The sequence below is a fragment of the Chaetomium fimeti genome (genome assembly GCF_033439085.1).
Source record: "Chaetomium fimeti strain CBS 168.71 chromosome Unknown B0H64scaffold_11, whole genome shotgun sequence".
NCBI lineage: Eukaryota > Fungi > Ascomycota > Sordariomycetes > Sordariales > Chaetomiaceae > Chaetomium > Chaetomium fimeti.
Genome location: NW_026944339.1, coordinates 519834 through 539172, shown reverse-complemented (window position 1 = coordinate 539172; position 19339 = coordinate 519834). Strand labels below are relative to the sequence as shown.

General features: G+C 55.1%; 7 protein-coding genes across 7 annotated transcripts; 5 read left to right on the top strand and 2 right to left on the bottom strand.

The window, feature by feature from the left end:
* Positions 1–720: 720 nt before the first annotated feature.
* B0H64DRAFT_50629 (uncharacterized protein) lies at positions 721–1862 on the bottom strand. The gene is made up of 2 exons (XM_062808353.1): positions 1127–1862; positions 721–1071 (listed from the first exon to the last, which is right to left on the bottom strand). The coding sequence occupies exons 1-2, from the start codon at positions 1415–1417 to the stop codon at positions 880–882; spliced, it is 483 nt and encodes a 160-aa protein (XP_062654518.1). The 5' UTR covers positions 1418–1862; the 3' UTR covers positions 721–879.
* An 844-nt stretch (positions 1863–2706) lies between these two features.
* B0H64DRAFT_427471 (peptidase S8/S53 domain-containing protein) lies at positions 2707–5663 on the top strand (the record flags this gene model as incomplete). The annotated part of the gene is made up of 8 exons (XM_062805787.1): positions 2707–2719; positions 3155–3775; positions 3822–3826; positions 3895–4737; positions 4822–4985; positions 5044–5239; positions 5285–5509; positions 5565–5663. 8 exons carry the CDS (start codon positions 2707–2709, stop codon positions 5634–5636), a joined length of 2139 nt encoding a protein of 712 aa, XP_062654517.1. The 3' UTR covers positions 5637–5663.
* Positions 5664–5890: 227 nt separating this feature from the next.
* On the top strand, positions 5891–8115 carry B0H64DRAFT_349783 (heterokaryon incompatibility protein-domain-containing protein). The gene is made up of 2 exons (XM_062801411.1): positions 5891–6337; positions 6401–8115. Exons 1-2 carry the CDS (start codon positions 5896–5898, stop codon positions 8035–8037), a joined length of 2079 nt encoding a protein of 692 aa, XP_062654516.1. The 5' UTR covers positions 5891–5895; the 3' UTR covers positions 8038–8115.
* Positions 8116–9089: 974 nt separating this feature from the next.
* Positions 9090–10590, top strand: B0H64DRAFT_367839 (uncharacterized protein; the record flags this gene model as incomplete). Its single annotated transcript, XM_062801959.1, has 5 exons — positions 9090–9294; positions 9348–9466; positions 9579–9619; positions 9811–9989; positions 10056–10590. The coding sequence occupies exons 1-5, from the start codon at positions 9113–9115 to the stop codon at positions 10588–10590; spliced, it is 1056 nt and encodes a 351-aa protein (XP_062654515.1). The 5' UTR covers positions 9090–9112.
* Positions 10591–13569: 2979 nt separating this feature from the next.
* B0H64DRAFT_50607 (uncharacterized protein) lies at positions 13570–14946 on the top strand. Its single transcript, XM_062808352.1, has one exon. It carries the CDS (start codon positions 13613–13615, stop codon positions 14591–14593), a length of 981 nt encoding a protein of 326 aa, XP_062654514.1. The 5' UTR covers positions 13570–13612; the 3' UTR covers positions 14594–14946.
* B0H64DRAFT_420741 (uncharacterized protein) lies at positions 14648–16956 on the top strand (the record flags this gene model as incomplete). Its single annotated transcript, XM_062805483.1, has 4 exons — positions 14648–14886; positions 14951–15574; positions 15974–16690; positions 16788–16956. The coding sequence occupies 4 exons, from the start codon at positions 14648–14650 to the stop codon at positions 16954–16956; spliced, it is 1749 nt and encodes a 582-aa protein (XP_062654513.1).
* Positions 16930–18451, bottom strand: B0H64DRAFT_50596 (uncharacterized protein). The gene has a single exon (XM_062808351.1). The coding sequence runs from the start codon at positions 18180–18182 to the stop codon at positions 17421–17423; it is 762 nt and encodes a 253-aa protein (XP_062654512.1). The 5' UTR covers positions 18183–18451; the 3' UTR covers positions 16930–17420.
* Positions 18452–19339: the final 888 nt, after the last annotated feature.

The window sequence follows — 19339 nt, the reverse complement described above, 5'->3', positions numbered from 1 at the left end:
AGTTAGGACAGCACCGGCTTCTTATAGAACATCCTTGGTCCAGACTGGCCTGGCCGCGAAATTTCGAATGGCGCACCGCAGCTCGGGTCATATTGGTCGAGTTCAGCCCTAGTCCCGACTAGGGTGATCGACGTGACCACCTGCAGAGAAAGCCACTGGTCTCCAGGCTCACCGCTGCTCGAACCAACAGAAATGAAACATAGGATCCTTTGCTTTGTCATGGATTAGAGCTGGAGGGGTGTGCTGGCGAGAAAACGCTCACTGACCCGAAGACCCCAACAGGAATAGGAACGACCAGCTAATGAGGATACATACGCAAGACGATAGCCGCCACTGTAACACAGATACCGGCGAGAGAAACAGCAATCCTGCCATGTGATAACGCAGTTGGGCGTTCCACACATGTTCTCGAGTAGAGTATCTAGCCGACAGCCGGAAGGGGGAGGTAAGGACATGGAAAGAGTAAGGTACCTATACCGTAGCTTCTCAGGGAGGATTACAGGTGTCGGCTGGACTCTGGAGAGCGGCTGGGGAGTTCGCTGAAGAGCCCTGACGGATACCCTGTTCCCGGCGACGTCCTTCAAAGTTTACTTCCTCGCCTGCAATACACCTCAAACAAGAACCGGGCCCATGAATGATGATAACGGTTTGGCTGCCTAGTAAACAGTCCAAGCGGGATTGCACTTGCCAAATCGGTCTCTCTTGTTGCTTGCTTATTATGGGACATTGAATCCGGCGCTGGCCGAGATTCTTTGCGACTGAAAACTTATCGATACGCAGCTGCTCGCATTCTTGCAATATCAAAGAATTACAGCGAAAGAATACATTTCCCATAAGGCCATACGTGGTCAACTAAGTCCGAAATACCTGAGCCGCCCATCAGTCGAATTTCGTAGCCTTGATCGTGATGTCTTGATACTCGCAAATCTCCGTTCGCTTGCCCTTCATCCTCATATGAAGCCGAAGGCCGTTGTCTCTATTGCCACAGGCATTCCACACGCTACCCCCTTCACCTTTGTACACGAACCGGCCGTCCGCCTCGATGGCAAACGGACCGGTAATGTCGTTTTCCTGCCCACGAATTGATTAGCAAGAGACAGCAGCCTCGAGGAAATGAAACACGTACTTGGATGGATGTAGCCACCCTTGACAGCATGTGCCACTCATCAGGTTCCACTTCCCTGAAAACAAAGTCATTTCCCAGGTGGCCCTTCGCATCGAGCTGGATCTGGGCGAACGGCTGGGCGGGGTTGAAAGACAACACGACAAACGCGTCGAGGGCAGCGAACTCGAGTCTGGCGTAACCAGTCACTGCGTTCGGTTCTGGCCTCGCCACATGCATGTTAAGCAGGTGGTAACCTGAGGCTGCCTGACCAAGCAGGGCTGTGGCCGACAGGAAAACAGACAAAAGCTGCATGGCCGCTGAACTTCGTCGGCGATAGTTGAGATAGATCTGATAGTGGCTGGGCGGGTTTCAAGGGAAGTCAAATGCTGGGAAGATGGTTTAAGAAGAGAGTAACGAGAAGGGAAACGGGAGGAAACTAGCAACGGCCTCATTTATAGGCCCATCCACGTTGTGCAATGGCAAACTTTGGCCCAGGGAGATATTGCCGCGCTCTTCCCGATGGTCCGTGGCCACCGCGATTGCCGCGATCATCCGGGCTGAGATCTCGACGCGTCTCTCCCCGAGTCCCGATGAGCGTAGGCGGCACAAGTGTTGAGCGCCGGACGCAGAAGCAGCCGGTAGTCTCCGCCGCCATGCCCAAAGGGGTGGATACCAATGACGCTCATCGCTACTTGAGCAAGCTACCTAGGTAGGCTTCACCCGTGACGCTTTGGTTTGGGTTGAAGTGGGACGCGGGGGTCGTGCCGCGCCGGGAACAAGGTCCTTGATTCGTAGTCGCAAACACGAGCGAGGGGGCCGAGCGCACAGGCAGAGAAAGCGGAAGGAATGATCACCACATTTGCACAAACGGGCCGCGTGAGGCCAGCTGAGATCTCTACGGATCTACGGATCGACGGGGCTGGATCGAAGATCGCCGAACGCTCGGCTGAGGCAGGGAGGGAACTGAGGGAGTTTATCCATGCAACAACAGATCCCCTCGCGAATCACAAAGTATACCCCAGGAGTTATGTATTTGTGGAACTCCGCGGGTCTTTTCGGAACAGCCAGTAAGCTGGTAACGACGGACCTGGGTCCCCAACTCCTGTCACGCGGCTGAGGGCCACGAAACATTGGCTCCGGCTCTCAGTTATCAGAATATCAGATGCTTTTGTTGGAGAGGCTAATGGTCATAGTCTAGTAATTTGCAGCTGACAAACTTGGAACTAATTGGGGTCTCGTTTTGGTCCACGGTCTCAACCATGTCGCTCTGAAGGGTGCCTCTGAAGGGTGCCCGTGAATCATGAGTCTGAAACCCTCGTTATGCCCGCTCGATAGGGGTTTTCACCGCCGGAGCCTGATGGTTGTCGCATGAAGAATTAAGGCATTTTACTAGCTGGGTTACCGCACCGGACCGTGCGATGGGTGCCGATGTTTGGTTCTTCATGGGGTCACGCGACAATAAATCCAATCATTGATTACCTAGTATCAATTACAGCTCGGGGAAGCCATCGTTAACGACTTTTCAACAAGCTGTTGCGAGGCTCGCGTGGGGTTCATTACGTGGACAGTTGACCAAGAGGTCCACTGAGTTGGGAGTTGGGATGCGGTTTATGGGTCGTTGGCCAAAATGTGCCTCGTACATACATACACATGGGACCCAAGAGAGGCTGGGGGGCTTCCGCCGTTCCTTCGTCCTTGTCCGTTCATGCGCACCCCGGCTGGCCCGGAAAAACCAGGATCTTCTCAGTTACAACCACATCTGCGGCGTAGTATTCGTCGCTAATCTCACAATGTTGCTGGTCTGACCCACACGCCGGTACGGTCGGAATGGAAGCCAAGTCATGATGTTGCGCCAGAAAATGTGACTGGATCCTGAATCTGGCCGGGGGTTGGATCCGAACGACGCCAAAGTTCGTGTGGCCCACCAGGGAGCTGGGTGACGCTGGGGAAGATAAGTGAAGCTGGTTTCGCGTCGTGGCCGCTTCATTCCTTTGGCATCCGAAGGCCCCGTCGTTTGTATTTGTGGAAACAGCAGGATGCGAACAGGAGTGATTCAAGTGGTCGTCTACAGGGCCCTCGGTGCCTTGTTGCTATGGCCCTCCGTGGTTGCTTCCCAGCAGCACCAGCAGCCGCGGATCGCCTTGAAGCTGACAGAGGAAGCCCAGGCAAAGCAACAAGATGATCCTGGGTTCATCGCTTCCCTCATACAGCAAGCCAGCCCGGCGTCATTCAGGCTGTCGGCAACCGAGGAGATCTCTGTCGACCAGATCTTGAAGTCCCACCTCCTTGACGACCTTAAAGCAAGGGTAGTCGCCATGCGAAAATTGGATACCACCTTCAAAGTACCCAACTTCGAGGCGTGGTACAATATTCAGGTTGGGTCAGGCGGCACGGGGGGGCAAGCACGGAGGGCTGATGAGAATGCCGCACAAGATACCACAGGGACGGGCGAGCCGAGGCTAGCTTTGCCGAAGTACACGGTTGAGCTTATTCATCAGCTTTACCAGCTCCCGGAGGTCGAGAGCGCGCACGCGCTTCATCCCGGCCCGCCACCCGGGGTCAATGCCGGCGACGACCCTCGGAGCAGATACCAAGGTTACCTTAACGCGGCGCCTCAGGGCATCAATGCACGTTACGCTTGGGGATTCCCAGGAGGGAATGGCGAGGGGGGTAAATATCATAGACGTGGAACAAGGGTGGAACCTGGACCACGAAGACCTGGTAGGCCACGTCGCTGAGCGTCGGTTGGTTGAATTACGAAGGCCGCCCAGCACTAACATGACAGACAGGCTACCTCTGGCATTACCCTGATCTCGGGCCGAAACCAAGCTTGGTTTGGACACGGTACAAGCGTTCTCGGCGAGATGTTCATGGTTGACAACCAGATCGGCGGGGTTGGGATCGTCCCCGCGGCCAAAGGAAGGGTGGTCTCGCAGCACCGTGAAGATTGGACGTACAACACGGCCGACGCCATTCTGGACGCAGCCGCCCACTTGAGCTTCGGTGACATCATCCTGGTCGAGGCACAAGAGTACGACCCTGTCAGCGGCGTGTATGACTGGCCGGTCGAGGTTGTCGACGTGAACTTCGACGCCATCCAGCTCGCAACGGCGATGGGCATCACCGTCGTACAAGCCGGGTGCAATGGCCGCAATGACCTTGATCAGTATACCAGCCTGTCTGGGAAACGCATCTTCGACCGTTCCAGCCCGGACTTCCGCGACTCTGGCGCCATCATGGTCGGTGGCGCGAACCCTTTGGTTCCTCATACCCCATGGTTCAGCTCCAACTACGGTTCCCGTATCGATGTGTATGCGTGGGCCGAAGGCGTCGAGACGGCCGACACCGACGACACCGGAACCGCAAACTCGTACACGAGCTCCTTCCGCGGCACATCCAGCGCATCGCCCATCATCGTCGGTACCGCAGCCATCATCCAAGCCATATCACAGAAGAGACACAACACCAAAATGCACCCCATCGAACTGCGCCGAATCCTCACCACAACCGGCGGAACCCCCAGCGCGGACCCAGCCACCGACCGCATCGGCATCATGCCCGACCTCAAAACCATCATCGACACCATCTTCGCCGGCGCCAACCACACCTCCGACCCCCACACCCGCGACCACGTCAACAACACCGGCGAAAAGTAAAGCCACCCACACAACCTCACCATCCTATCCTCCACCAGCCCCGACATCATAATCCGCCAGACCCCCCTCGCCAAACCAGCCGGCACCCTCGGCACCGCGATCGTCACGACAACCAACCCCTCCCTCCCACACCCCGCCATCCCGGGAACACGCCCACTCCATGTACCTCTGCCTCCTCAACCGCGGCAGCAACCCGCCGACCCCGCCACCGCTATAGTCTACTGGTCGGAACCCGCGACGCTGGTCACGCTGGACATGTGACGCGAGATTGGTGCCGTGGAGGTTGCCGCGGTCGCGCCGGGGGGTGGGCAAGCCCGTGATGCCGCGGTTGGGGTGGACGGCGCCGGTGGGGGGGTATGGTTGTGGTGGCGGGTACTGGTTTGTGGCGGTGGTTTGGGCGGGGCCGCATCCGGTTCCTGTGATGCCGGCCGGGGTTGGGGAGTTTGTGGCGGTGGTGGTGCGAGGGAGTAATATTGTGGTGTGGATGAGTGTGGTTGTGGTGGATGAGCCGGCGGTGTTGTAGGGTAGGAATGGGACTGGGATCCATCGGTTTCCGGTGAGGATTCGGCGGGCGTTTGATGAGTCGAGGGAGTTTATAGTCAGATGTGTTAGGAGGCTGCCTGAGGGGTCGAGGGTCAGGCTGCAAGTCCCGCAGGTGCTGGCGGGGGCGATAAATGTGAAGGCATGTGGTCGTCGTGGTGCGGATGGTCAGGGGGTTGTGGTTGTGAAATTGGAACCGGGAGAAATGGTGAAAATCGGGAGGGGGTGTAGAAGCTAAAAGTGTGGCGGACTATGAGTTGCAGGCGAAGGTTCCGGATGAAGCGTACGAGTATGCTCTTGTACAGCAGTGGCAAGGGGTTGCGGTGGGAAGGTAAAGCGGAGGTTTGGTCCTGTGGCTGAAGTGTGAGATCAATGTCAACGTTCATGTCAATATAGTTATTATCAGGCTATGGTTGAGAGAAAGGTCCCTAGCGCCGCCATTGGAATAGGTCGCTCGAACACTTGATCCGAACGACAAGTGAGACGTGAACGGAATCCCTCAACAATGACTGGCTGCGGTACGGACAAGTGGGGGGGACAGCAGCCTGAGAGAAGTCCGAAACCCCTCTTCTCCTTTGCAGCTGCTTCCATTGTATGCCTCCGTTCACTCTGACAACTACCTACCAACAGCGATTAACACGGGTACCCCTGGCCTACACGATGCCAAAGCGTGACCGCTTCAGAGACCTACTTTCTACCGTCCCCAGACCATGGAAACAAAAGCAGGAGCGGCGGACACGGGGGGATGAGGAAACGGAACCACCCCAGGAACTTGCCGCCATCTGCGAGGAGTGCCGGAACTTGGATCCTAACGACTCCGAATTCAACGATCTTTACGTGTGGTCGTCACCTCCGTCTGGAGAACCACCTTCTACCTGCCGGTTCTGCCAGTTTATTTACGACGCTGTGACAGCAATGGTCCCGTCTTTTGCTTCGGAGGCTCAGATACATGCGTCTGTTGAGTCGGTTCCGGCTCAGAACAGGATCGACTTGAGATTTGGTGGTCGCCTTGCAGTTCATGTGTATAACGCCCCCGGTATGTTTCTCCGTCAGGACCTAAGTACAGAAGGACCATCAATGTCCCCTGACGATGTCTTAGCCCTTGTACCAGATCGCCAGCGGCAGCCTCTCGCGGGCAATACCAGAAAGGAAAACGAATCTTTTGCGTTTGTTTTAGAGCAAATCCAGAATTGCAAACAGAATCACGCCGTGTGTTCTCAGCGAAGTCCAACTTTCCAACCCACGCGACTCATACATTGCGCCGGCAAGACGGGAAGTCTACGACTTGTTGAACTTGATCCTATAACCGAGATTTCATGTCCTGTTGAATATGTGGCATTGAGTTATTGTTGGGGTGCTTCCGCCTCGTTCAAAACCACGCGCGAGAACATCGATCAACACAGGAAAGGATTCGAGGTCTCTGAGTTACCAAAGTCACTCCAAGACGCTATTGAGGTTGCAAAGAAACTCAATGTTGAGTATATCTGGATAGACGCAATCTGCATCGTCCAAGGCGACGCAGCTGATTGGGAAAGGGAGTCCGGCATGATGGCTGATGTGTACGGCAACGCATGCGTGACCATTGCGGCCCTATCTGCTTCCTCCGTCGCGGATGGGTTCCTTCATCTAAAGAGAAATCCTCTACAGATTTCCCGCTCATGGTCGGATGACCACGGGGCCACAACCGCCTTGGTTGCGCAAGAAAAAGTACGAACTGGGCTACATGTCTCGACATTGCGCAACAATTGGTCACCGACAATGGGCACTCAACAGGGAGACTTTGACCCTGTACAAACAAGAGGTTGGTGTTTCCAGGAAGAAATTCTCTCCAACCGTTACGTCGCCTTTTCCCGACAAGAAATGCAATGGTCATGCAGGGCTACATCCACCTGTCAGTGTGGCTCACTCGATCATGGCGAAAGCACGGGGCCCCTTCGTCAAGCACCAAGCATACAAGACGACCCGTTCGGATTCTGGGCAGAGATGCTCCCATTCTATACCCAAAGGAACCTCTCGTATCCCCATGACAGACTCCCGGCCATCTCGGGACTGGCACGGACGATTCAACGGTGCACTTCAGCTGACTACGTTGCGGGGATCTGGCTGCAAGACCTGAAGCGAAGTCTGAACTGGAAGCTCCAGGACGATATCAACACCTGTCCTTCCACTTACAGGGCACCGTCGTTCTCTTGGGCTTCTATCGACAGCCCAATCTTCATGTATACAACCTCCGACCTCCTCCCGGATATCGTGTCTGTTGTAAGCTGGGATGTGGAGCCCAAGCGCCAGGACCCGTTCGGCGAGCTCAAGCATGCGAGCCTCACGCTGAACGGGTTTGTCCACACAGCAACTCTGCGACACCGGTCAGAAACCTCAGATGGATTCGAGTTCCGCGTGAACATCGCGAGCGAAGCAGCCGTCCTCGACGATGACACGCACCTCGTCAAATTCGAGACCAAAAGCTCAGACGGCACCGAGATGTGGTCAGTACGTCGGTCGGACAAGGAGGTGAAACACGTCAAGGGCGAATGGGGGCCTGGTGTGGCGGTACTGGCACTTTGTCTCGCAGTTAGCGAAAAGGCTGCCGAGTTTATTATCCTCGGGCAAAGCCCACATGATGCTACGAAGCTTGAGAGGATTGGGTCCGCGAGATTCACCGCCGTAACTCCTTCCTATGTGGATTTCGCCAACGAAGTGACTCGGGATTGCTACAGACAAACTATCACCTTGGTATAACACGGTCCAGCAGTTCGGGATGAATAGATGGCGGATGATCCATGTTACGTTACCGGATTATTAAACGGGAACGAGCAACCTATATGCCGTGAAGACAGGTGATTTTGTGGAGGGCGGCAAAAGCAAGGATGAGGTATACCGTAGAAGCCCTTTTCTAGTTCTCATTGCACCGTTTCACAACGTTGAAGCTTTTCGGAAGTTGTGATCCTACGTGAGAGACGACGAGGGGCCTGTCCCTTTTTACGTGCCAAGATCCAAATGGTGCCCTGCATTCTTCCAGAATGCCTGGACGACCACCAAGTGAGCTTCACCGCTGCATACCAACACCGGCCGCGCCAGCCGCTTTTAAGTCCTGCCAAGAGATGTGGTTTTATTAAAAGCGATCCTCCCATCTTTCGGAAGACCCATATTATGCGTCTGCCAATTGGTGTATACCTCAAAACCAGGGAGAGCAGTGAGCATCATGTAACACAAAGCCTGTCGCCATCTTCTCCATTCGCGGGTAAATAGGCTCCCAGGTTTGCGTTGGTGCAGTGGTGGCACCAATGAAGTCCATGGGATAGTAATACACACACCCAAGGTAAGTCGTTGAGCTGCTTCCACTCTTCTAACCCGGCATATGGTGGAATGGAACAAACCCATTTTCGCGTGGAAATTACCAATCCATCCGGGTAGTGCTCATCAGCGTTTTATGGCCCCATACCTACCTAATGATTATACGGGACATCGAAGGTACCTATCAAATATGCAAAACAGAGATCCTACGTTGGTCAATATAGCCGGCGGTTGCCGAGTCGAGGAGCTGACCGTTAACTGCCGGGCCGCATGCGCTTGCATACGACTGACACTTGGCTTACCGGAAATGAAAGCGCCTAGAAGCTTACAGTGCTATCCGAATTCCGTGGTAAATGAGCGGGCAATCAAAAGACTGGGCCAACGGATACCACCGTAGTAAACCCATGTGGACACAACGTGGTAACAGATATAGAATAAAAAGGGGTCGTCCCACGTCACTTTTGGGCGTATTGGGATTGGGCAACGCAACCACGAGTCAGAAACATTTGACGCACTTCTCATGATGATCCAGTACACGACCTGGGCGACTGCCCTGTTTGCTGGCCTGGCTGTGGCTCAGTCGTACCCTCCAGATGCGGTCGATCAGTTGGCGACCGACAGTCTGCCAAAGCTGAAGGAATGGCTCGCAAAGAACCCCCAGGACGGTTGTACTTTTGAAACGGCCGTCAGACGGAGGGAATGGTTGGTGTCACCCCCTCACGTTGGGTATGTCACGGATTGTTAATACTTGATAGGAGCGACTTGACTGTCGAGGAACGCAAGGAATACACGGATGCCGTGCTGTGCCTTCAGTCGAAGCCCGCCTTGACCAGCGCGGCAGCACCAGGCGCAAAGAGCAGGTTTGATGATTATGGTATGCCAGATTTCAAGCTCTGCCCATCCCCTGACGGCTACTCAAAGATTGCAACAACTCCAAAACCTTTCCATCGCAGATATGCAGAATGGTTGACTAACAACATTGCTAGTTGTCGTCCACATTCAGCAAACGCCGAGGAATCACGGTTCGGTAAGGTACTTGCCACGGTAGTCATGATGGCGCCTAACATACGCTAGACCTTCTTCCTTCCGTGGCACCGCTACTACGTCTGGCACTATGAGAACGCGTTGAGAACGGAGTGTGGATATAAAGGATATCAACCGGTAAAGGAAATCTTGTTCTTGACTCACCGTGACCGCCACTAACAGGCCGTGATGCAGTACTGGAACTGGGATCGCTACGCCAAGGACCCCGTTAACTCGCCGCTTTTCGACGGCACCGAAGGAAGCATGGGGAGCAATGGCGCAAAGGAAGCACACCAAGGCATTACCATACCCGGTGCCGGCACTATCCCACCCGCGGATGGTGGCGGTTGCGTCACAGAGGGTCCGTTTAAGAAGTGCGTACATGCAAGACACGAGCTAACTCACCCCGTTCTCAATCTAACCACCCTCAACCCATCCAGCATGACCGTCAACCTCGGCCCGATAGCCCCCAGCCTCCAGATCAAGCGCAACCCCCAGGCCGACGGGCTCGGCCACAACCCACGGTGCCTGCGGCGGGACGTCAACAAACACGCGGCGGCCGTGACGACAGCCAACTACACGCACGAGCTGATCACGACCAACCAGGAGGTGTTCTGGTTCCAGACCGTCATGGAGGGCCAGTTCCCGCAGGGCAAGTGGGGAGTGCACGCGGGCGGCCACTACACGGTCTCGGGCGACCCGGCCGGCGACTTCTACGTCAGCCCCGGCGACCCGGCCTTCTGGCTGCACCACTCCATGATCGACCGCGTCTGGTGGATCTGGCAGATGCAGGACCTCGAGAAGCGGCTGACCGAGGTGAGCATGACGCGCACCATGAACAACATGCCGCCGAGCGCGAACGGCACGCTGGATGATCTGAGTGGGTTGGGCGTGTTGGCGGAGGATGTGGAGGTGCGGGAACTCATGAGCACCATGGGTGGGTTGAGTGGAAAGTTCTGTTACATTTACGAATAAGGGGTGGAGCGCGCGAGGGAGGAGTGATTGAAGGTGCTGGTTGAGGGCTTTGTGGACTGGGCATTGGTTCCCCTGAACAGACGCTTCGGTATCAAAAGAGCTTCCTCGGGAGTGTACTACTGGTTCGGGGCGACTTGAACGATGCAATGTGTATGAATCGACCTATCGCAGTTTACGTACCTACTTCTGGGGAGATTCTTCTTGCCCTCGGGTCTTGGGGGCTAGTACGGCATCCGAAGGCACAAATCGCAACCAAACAGAGAGCATCTGGCTTGACCCAACCAATTTGGAGCCCGGCTCTTCCCCTCCATGGCGTAGGGCTTCACGGCGCGGTGGAGATGTCGATCTTCACTGGCAAGCTCGTTCCCGTCTCAGTCATAGAACCCAAGAAGACCGCGGTCGCCGACGAACTAAAGCATCGCCGTACGCTCCGTTAACAAAGCCAACAACTCGATCAAAAGCCTCGTTGCCAGCCCCCATGGAGTGTCCGACATAATTGGCACCGGAACAGGTTTCTTCGCGTTGCCCAACGTCTCATTCATCAACTCGGTTGCCGTCTCCCCGCGCGAGATATAACAACGGAGTAGCCGGTTTCCCCGGGTTCTGTGACCTCCTCTGGGCGCTGCGCGACGACTTCGCCAACGCTCTCACCTTTGCCCTTTTCGAACCCCCACGGGGCAGCAGCAGTGGCGCGTTGGTGAGCGTCGAGGTGGCGTCGTGGCAAGTCATCTGGCCGGCACATAGCCTCGTGCCGGGAAGGGATTCTGGTAAGTGCGTGTTGAACGCTGTGTCGTAGGAGGTGTACCTTGGGGCGGAGGGAAATGTTGGGCAGCCGTTTGAGTGCGGGGTGGGTTTGAGCGTGATGAAGATGGCGTACTGGGTGCTTTGATACAGGGAAGTGGCTGGCTAACATTGCCAAGGGGGGGACACAAAAAGGAGGGCAGGAGGTGGCATAAATGGGAACACGCGAGCCTTAAGGTTCACGCTACGTACGTCCCTAAGTACTTGTACAAGTAATGAGGGTTGAGCTGGGTAGGGGCATACGCGCCATCGCGGCTCCTAGTACCACGTTCTCTACAGCTCAGATTAAGGACCAGTATAACAACATGTACATAACAGCTTGAAGATGTACCATGGGGACACATAGTCATGCTTTATATAACGCCTGCTGAGGTAGTTTCAATTTGTTGATTCAGAGACGCCCTGTTGCCTCCTCACGAACAGGGTTAACTGGGGAAGCTAGTGGCATACGCGTGGTTTTTCGTTGGCCAAACTACAAGTAAGGACGGCTAAGACATATCATTATGTGAATAAGGGAATGTATAGGATTGGCTTCGGAACCTCGTTTTGATTTGTCCCCTCCCATAGGTTTGATATACTCGGGTCATCACCCATGGGATTGGACTTTCTCGATAGACGCGCTGTCCAAAAGCCGAACGCATACGGAAATGTACTCTAGGTCGGGAAGAAGTTCCTTAGCGATACGAACCATTTCCCGTAGTTTTAGTCGTGTGTATGTGCTTAGATGGGTGTCTTGCTCCTCCAGCTTGAAATCATATTTCAACCCGTTGTTTATCATAAGCCGTCCATCACTATGCTGACGGACAACTTCACAAATCTGTACAAGGTCGCTCGGATCGTAAGGGGAGTCTGCCCATACGTAGTGCGGTGCTATAGCGCCAATCCTAAACACCCGGGCGTCTTCTTCCTTGAATTCAGTTTCAATATTAGGCTCGTTACATGGCTGCGTAAAGGGTTGTGTAAGAATGCCACGGAACACATGGAATAAGTCCCGCTCCAACACTCCTAGAAGTTCTCCATGTTTCCTACTGAGATATGCGCGCCCTGTCTGCGCCGATGTAACCGATTCCACCCCCGGGTCAAACATCATCGCGTGCCATTGCTGTCCGGCCCCTGATACATGAATCCGCCGTATTTTGGTTCCAAATATATGGCGGAGCGTAAGAAAGAGCTCCTTCGCTGTAATATCGCGCCCTATGTCTTGCAAGACTAGCTCTTGGGTGGCGCCTGCAAAGACCGGCAGCGGCGGGCCATTCTGTCCGAACTGATGATACCGTGGGTCGGTGTAAGAACGCCCATCTTTTCGGACAGCGAATGAAAAGACCTCTGTGCCCAGAACCGCCTCCCGGGTCGTTTTGGAGAGTTCCAACAACGGCTGCAGCGATTCGTGTCGCGAGACTGTTCGGTAAGCCTTAGCCCAGTACTGCTTCTCGGGGCTCGGGTTCGAGTTCCCAGCGTTAATAGTGTCGGATTCCCGCATCCAAATCTGCCCGTAGGTCGTCGGTTGTGAATATCCCCAAGCGAGTTCTGTTTTAATCGCCGACTGCATAATGTCATGCCGAATCTCAGCGGGAAGTCGACGTATCCATGAATCTGGTGATTCATTGGTGTTTTGGCCACATTCGGGAGACGCCATAATACGCGGAGAGGGTTGTTGTCGACTCCTACTTTACACACGGAAGTACCTAGCTAACTGCCTAGGTAATAGCCAGGTAATGAAAGTGAGGTTAATGACAACAGAATGGATGTACAGCTGAGGACTGGTGCAACTTATATTTACGGTAACCCGATGGCAATGTTCCCAGAAGGGTGGGGTGTCCTATGAAGTTTTCTGCCTTTGTATTCAGCACATGGTCCGTACATCTACAATGCAGCATTCGAATCTCTTTGTCAACATGGCAGCAAAGCAAGTGAATGAAGTTCTCCACGGCGCCAGCAGAGTCCAGTCCTGCAGTGCCAGAGCCTCTAAGCCTGAGGATCCAAGATGGACATCACTTGTCTGGACACCCGTTCGCACCTTTCCGGATAGGACGTCGACTCGCATTGGGATTGAGTATCCAATCACCTAACTTTGAGGGGCCTGAGCAAGTGAACAGGGGATGGCCGACCTTTGGCCACGTTAACAGCAGATATCACAGTGCAAACCATCTAGGGCAACGTTCGTTCTGCAGGTTGCTTGACTTGTTTTTCTACTCCTTCAGGTCTTCGTCTTATTTTCTTGATGGGCAGCTGCCGAAGTCACCCAGCACGATGCGTATCGGCCTGCACTGTTCACACTCTTTTGTCAACCCCCCTTGGGACCAACAAAACCAATGAGCACAGCCTCCCTTCCCCTCAAGCAATTGCAAAGCCCGTTGATGTTTGCCCAGCCTCGCGTGGCGGGCCATGGAGGTCTATTCTTGGACTTGCGGCTGTCCAAGCGGGGAGGTCTCACTGGGCCACGATTTCTTGCCCTGTCCTGCATAAGTCAGTTTCGGCTGCAACACATCCGACGCGCCAAGGTTTCGAAGCACGGGGTAAAAGAGGTGAGCAGGCTCCCTGTCAAGTCCAACGCTTCTTGATGGCGCGCTGTCATCCCGAAGCCAACGGGCATCACAGAGCGGAATGTGATTTGCAATGGCCCATGTCCCTTGGATGCGTCGCGCGGGTTGTTGGTGATAACTCCTCCAGCAGCCGCAGACATGCAGATGAGGCGTTGAGAATCCAATCTCCCAGCCTTACGCTCTTCCTTCCGTGGGGACCAACGGCCAACATGCAGGATGGCGGTCCAAACCCCCCGGGGTTGGCCTTCTTTCTCGATGGTAACTGGATAGAAACTCGAACAACAAGGCGTGAGAAAGGTGCCATGGGGACGCGCCAAGGACAGGGGACCCGTTCCTCCAACCCCGAGGCTGCAGATGGGGCCCTTGATGCAGTCGTCGTTTGTGTGGTTGCACGCTTCGAGCTTTGCATCACAGCCACGCTGAGACCAACAACCTGCGACCATGCGGCGCATTCTTGCATACGCCCCACACAAACATTCATGAACTTCCTATCCCGACTTTTCGTCCATGGGATGCCTGCTCCCGAACCCTCGCGGCCATTCGCGATGCCTGAGCTGGAAGATTGGGGGCCGACTGCACCCATTGGAAACAGCCGTCGAGGACCAGAGGGTGTGAAGTGTCCGCAGCATAAAGAATACCGGAAGCCCGTGATGGAGTAGTTTTCAGGATATCTCCGTTTCCCCAGACCCTCGACTCTTGTACACCCACTCACCATGGTCAAGCTTGGTGTCTACTCGGCCCTCATCTGGGCCGCCGGCCTTGTTTCGGCCGCGGCCACGCCGGCCCCTCTTGTCGAAGTCCGGACACGGAACCTGCCCGGCACATCGGACGAGCATACCCGTCATCTCATCTGGCGCCGTCTCGCGGACTTGGCACGCACGCGACGACAGAATGTCTTCGAGAACAGCGCAAGCCTTGACAAGAGCTGGAATGATGCGACTGTGTTCAGCTAGTGGGTTTCTTTCTTATTTGATGTTATAACCCGCGGTCGTGGATAGGTGGTTAACGCAAGATAGTTCCTATGAAGCCGACACGGCTGGCACGAAGCTCGAAAACCTCACAGCCGAGTTCAGTATTGAAGTCAAGTGTGTGACATGCTACTTCAAAGCCGGCGCCACTGCCCAGTTGACCATCGGGGGAGACTTCGACATCGGAGACACAATCCGCAATGTCACTGGACAAGTCAAGGATGAGCTGGGCGATCTAGTCCGAACTACAGTGGAGAGCATTGACGATGCCATCAACTTGGATGAGCTTAAGCAATTGGTCGGTCCCGGCGACTTCGAAATGGACGAGTTCATTGATTTCAGCAACGTCAGTATCGATACTGATATTGACATTAACTTTCCCCCGCTCCCGGAAGTTCAACTACTGTTCCAGATCGATCACATGGATTTGTACATGGAAATGGACACGACCATTGCCGCCGGCGTTACGTTGACCATCCCGTTGTACAAATCACAAACAGCTTTCGGAATCACCTTGATGGATGGGCTCGAGGCGGGCGTTTTCGTGACCCTGGATTTGATCCTCAGCGTGGAAGGCGAGATCACCATTCGCTCGGGATTCCATCTGCTCCTCGATGACCCCGTCGGTTTCAAGCTTGCTTTGTTCGGCCAGAATGTGTCCGACGTCATCTTGTAAGATATGACACTCTGCTCCACCGCAAAAGAGTCCTGTTCGTGCTAACGCATCGACCACTCAGCAACGGCGGCCAATTCGAATTCCTCCCTGTGACCGTCATCAGCGGCACCGTGGCACTCAAAGCGATTCTACGAGTCGGCATGCACGCCGGTTTTGAGAGCGGCAACGCCCTAATTCTGAACACGCTGGCCGCAGCTGATGAAGCCAACCCATTCGGCAATTCGGAGACACTGGCGAAGATTCGGGAGATGACAAAATTCACTTATGGGATGGATGTGGGCGTCTTCGCGACGTAAGTACCTACCAAACCGCCCCCGATGCAACCCAGCCCCTATCCCGCCACGCCAAACCCCAACACCACCAATCATTGATCACTAACACGAAGTTACCTACAGTGTAGCCGAGTTCCTCACCAACATCACTGGCGGCGCCGAGCTAGCCGCTCAGGAGGGCTGCGCGCTGAAAATCGTCCAAGAGTACACCCTCGCGGTCGGCGCGGCCGCCGGCGCCACCGTCGCCGTGGGCCCACACACCTGGGGCCTGGAACCCAACACGACCATCCCGCTCTTCTACACCACCCTGGCCGACATCTGCGCCATCACCGCCGACGCCACCCCCACGCCCACCGCCGCCGTGGCCGCCCGCCAGGAGGAGGACGACCCCAACCTGGAGACCCACACCCTCACCACCAAGGTCCTGTACACGGGCATCAGCTGCGCCTCCCCCGGCCTGCCCGCCTGCCCGCAGTCCCTGCAGTCCACCACCCTCCGCACCTCGACCCAGACCCACGTCACGGCCGTGCCATCGGGCGTCACGCCCACCTTCCCGGCCTCGACGGCCCTCTCCGTCGCCAGCACCATCCCCTTCGGCAAGCAGGTCAACAAGCTGGCTGCGACTAGTGGCGCGCCGGTTAGTTACGTTCCGCCGCCGCCGCCGCCGACCAGCTCTGCCCGCCCCAGTGGAAAGGGCGATGATGACGGTGTGGGTGATGTGCTGGATGATATTGGCGAGGTGTTCCAGGGTGAGACGGGCGGGGTGTCGAATAAGCTGATTATTGGGCTGAGTGTGGGGTTGGGGGTGCCGATTCTGGCGGCGATTATTGCGGCGTTGGTGTAAGTGCCCCTCTGCTCCTTCTGTCCTTGCTTGGGTTCCTGTGGTCCCTTGACTGCCTCTTGATGGCCGTGTGGCTAACCATTGTGTGAAAAACAGGCATTACCTCAAGCGGAAGAAGTACGCTCCTGTGCCCAAGTCGGATGTGCACAAGTCGGATATGACCGCCGTGGAGTATACTGGTGGATATGACAGTCCGATGGCTGCCGAGAGGGAGGCCATGGTCAAGAAAACGCCTGATGTGGCGACCAGCGAGGTCCAGCACTAAGCTGGGTGGATCATTGCTATGATGTGGATGGGTTAGGACATATGACTAAAGGCTGGTAAGGATGGTTATGGTTCTTGAGGTATTAGCTTGGCGTTTTTGGGAGGATTAACTTTGGATACCTGGTCGGAGTTACTCCTATGTGGGAAGTTCATTTCTATGGGGGATGTTGTATCTGGGCCGGGTGTGCTATAACTAAATTTAAGTCGGTTAGGAAAACATCTCACCTCTTCTTTTTCCTATGCTGATGACCCCCTTCCCATTCGGTCTTTGGAGACATTGCTTTTGTGCATGTCGGCACATTAGAGCATCGGGGCGAGAGCATTTTGCTTAAGTGATCTGACAAAGCTACCCGGTTTGATGGCAACGGCTCCAGGACCTTCCAGTCCTTGCAAAAGTAACCCTACCTACTCATTAAATCACGTTGATGGCCTCCTCCAACTCACGAAGAGTCAAGATATTTCCGGTCACTTGCCATTGCTTTTCTGTGGACTCCCAGCACTTGCACCTGGCGTCTTGCCGAGCTGCCTCAGCAAGTGGATAGTCAGTGCCGTGGTAACAGCCGTGAGAGTCCAACGGTCGCCCAGTTCCCCCGTCAACCCGGCCCCCTTGAGTTCCAATGTGAAGAGGTGTGTGAATGAGAGGACAGAGTTGAATGCAAGCATCGCTACCACGTCAGGGGCCCCAGCCACGCCACTTGAGGGAGGTGAGGTTGAGGTTGAGGCGGCTGTATAGCCGTGAGCAAGACGGTGCAGTGTGTACAGACTCTTGACCTTGTGCCCGGTCCCTTCTTCGTTATCTTGCCTTCCCGAGCTTGCTGCGGCCCTCCTCCATTCAAACGTCTCCCTTTGCATTTCCTTCACCCCAACCTCGATTGAGAATCTGAACGTGACCCCATGCTCTTGGGTGGTCCCAGCATCCAGCACCTCATCCACCAGATCCCGAGGGTTCTCTGCCGTCTCAAGGGGTGGGATTTTCACGATCGTCACTGGGTTAACGAACGAGACGAGAAGTGGGAACCGAAAGTCTTGGCCAGTGGCAGTGAGGATGTCATCCTTGAACGTGGTGCCATTGCGGAGGTAGTATCCGCGGCCAAAGTTGAGGGGACCCCTTCGTGTGTAGCCGATATGGTATTCGACTAGGTAAAGAAAGTCGCTCTCGCTTGCTCCGCAGAGTTTGTGGCTTTTTATTGTATTGAGAACACCGGAGTAGTTGGCGTGGAGATTCATCACTGGGGGAAACGGACGCTACCCGAAGGAGGTTGCCGTTGGGTGCACCTCGCGAGGGGTCCCGTCTGGAGCACCCCCAATGGAGGCGTGATCGCCCTCCGTCATGTCCGGCATTGTAACTCTGGGCAGTGTGCTGGAATATAATAATTCAACACCAAGAGAGTAGTGGTTGAAGGACGTTCGTGCAAGCGCTCAAGTGGACTGACTAGAAGAGCTACAAACTGGGGCATGTGATAGAATTAAATATCCGGTTGAGAAACCGCGCATCAAGTTCCTTCTAGGCATCATCATAACGTGGGACTCGTGGACCCGTGACTTGGAATGCCGATTTAACCGGATTCAAGGCTCGTTGGGAACCAACAACAACGCACCTTCAGGCCGGGGCCGACAGAGATCAGCGACAATCAACGAATAGCGGTTTCACGCGTCGTGAACAACAGCGTTCTTTCCCCCGGTAACTAATAGCAGAGTATTCCAATACGGTAATTTAAGTTGTTTGGTATTGAGATCCTGGATAAGACCCAAGCCAACATCACCACAGAGGTGCGCTCAGAGGCGTCAACACATTTCCCTTCCTGCTCTGCTCCAATCAGGTCTACATTTTGCCCTGCATGTTCCCCCTCCAACCCCTCCACGACAACGTCTCACTCCTTCTCGGCCATTACTGTTAACGTTATCTGCTATTCCTACCTGGGTGTCAGCTTCCTCTCCGATCTGAGATACAGTCTATCTCGGGCGGGGCACATGTCCCTCTCGGTGTCAACAGTACCCGCACAGTACTGAACCCCTGCACACATAAGCGCCGGACGTCCACCTGTTACATGACAACAGTTACAGGCATCCGAATCAGGCAGGTGGGTCTCTCAGTGGTGGCAGACAGAGGGGATTCGAACAGGCTGAATTGTGTGTGTTGTGTGCATGTGTCCCAGAACAGAAGAATGAAGTGGTGGGAGCCCCCACAGACCCCCAAAAGCCGGCCCTGCATCAAGACCTTCTCCCTCAGCTTGCCCGCATGTCACGGTGGCTGAGCTCGGTCCCGCGGCTGCGGCCTCCAGTAGGTAGGTACTCAGGCGCTGAGATAGAGCGCCTGAGGCGCCAATTTAAATTCCGTTAATTCAACAGCTTGGGGCGTTGGTTCCAAGCTGTTGGTTGGGGGC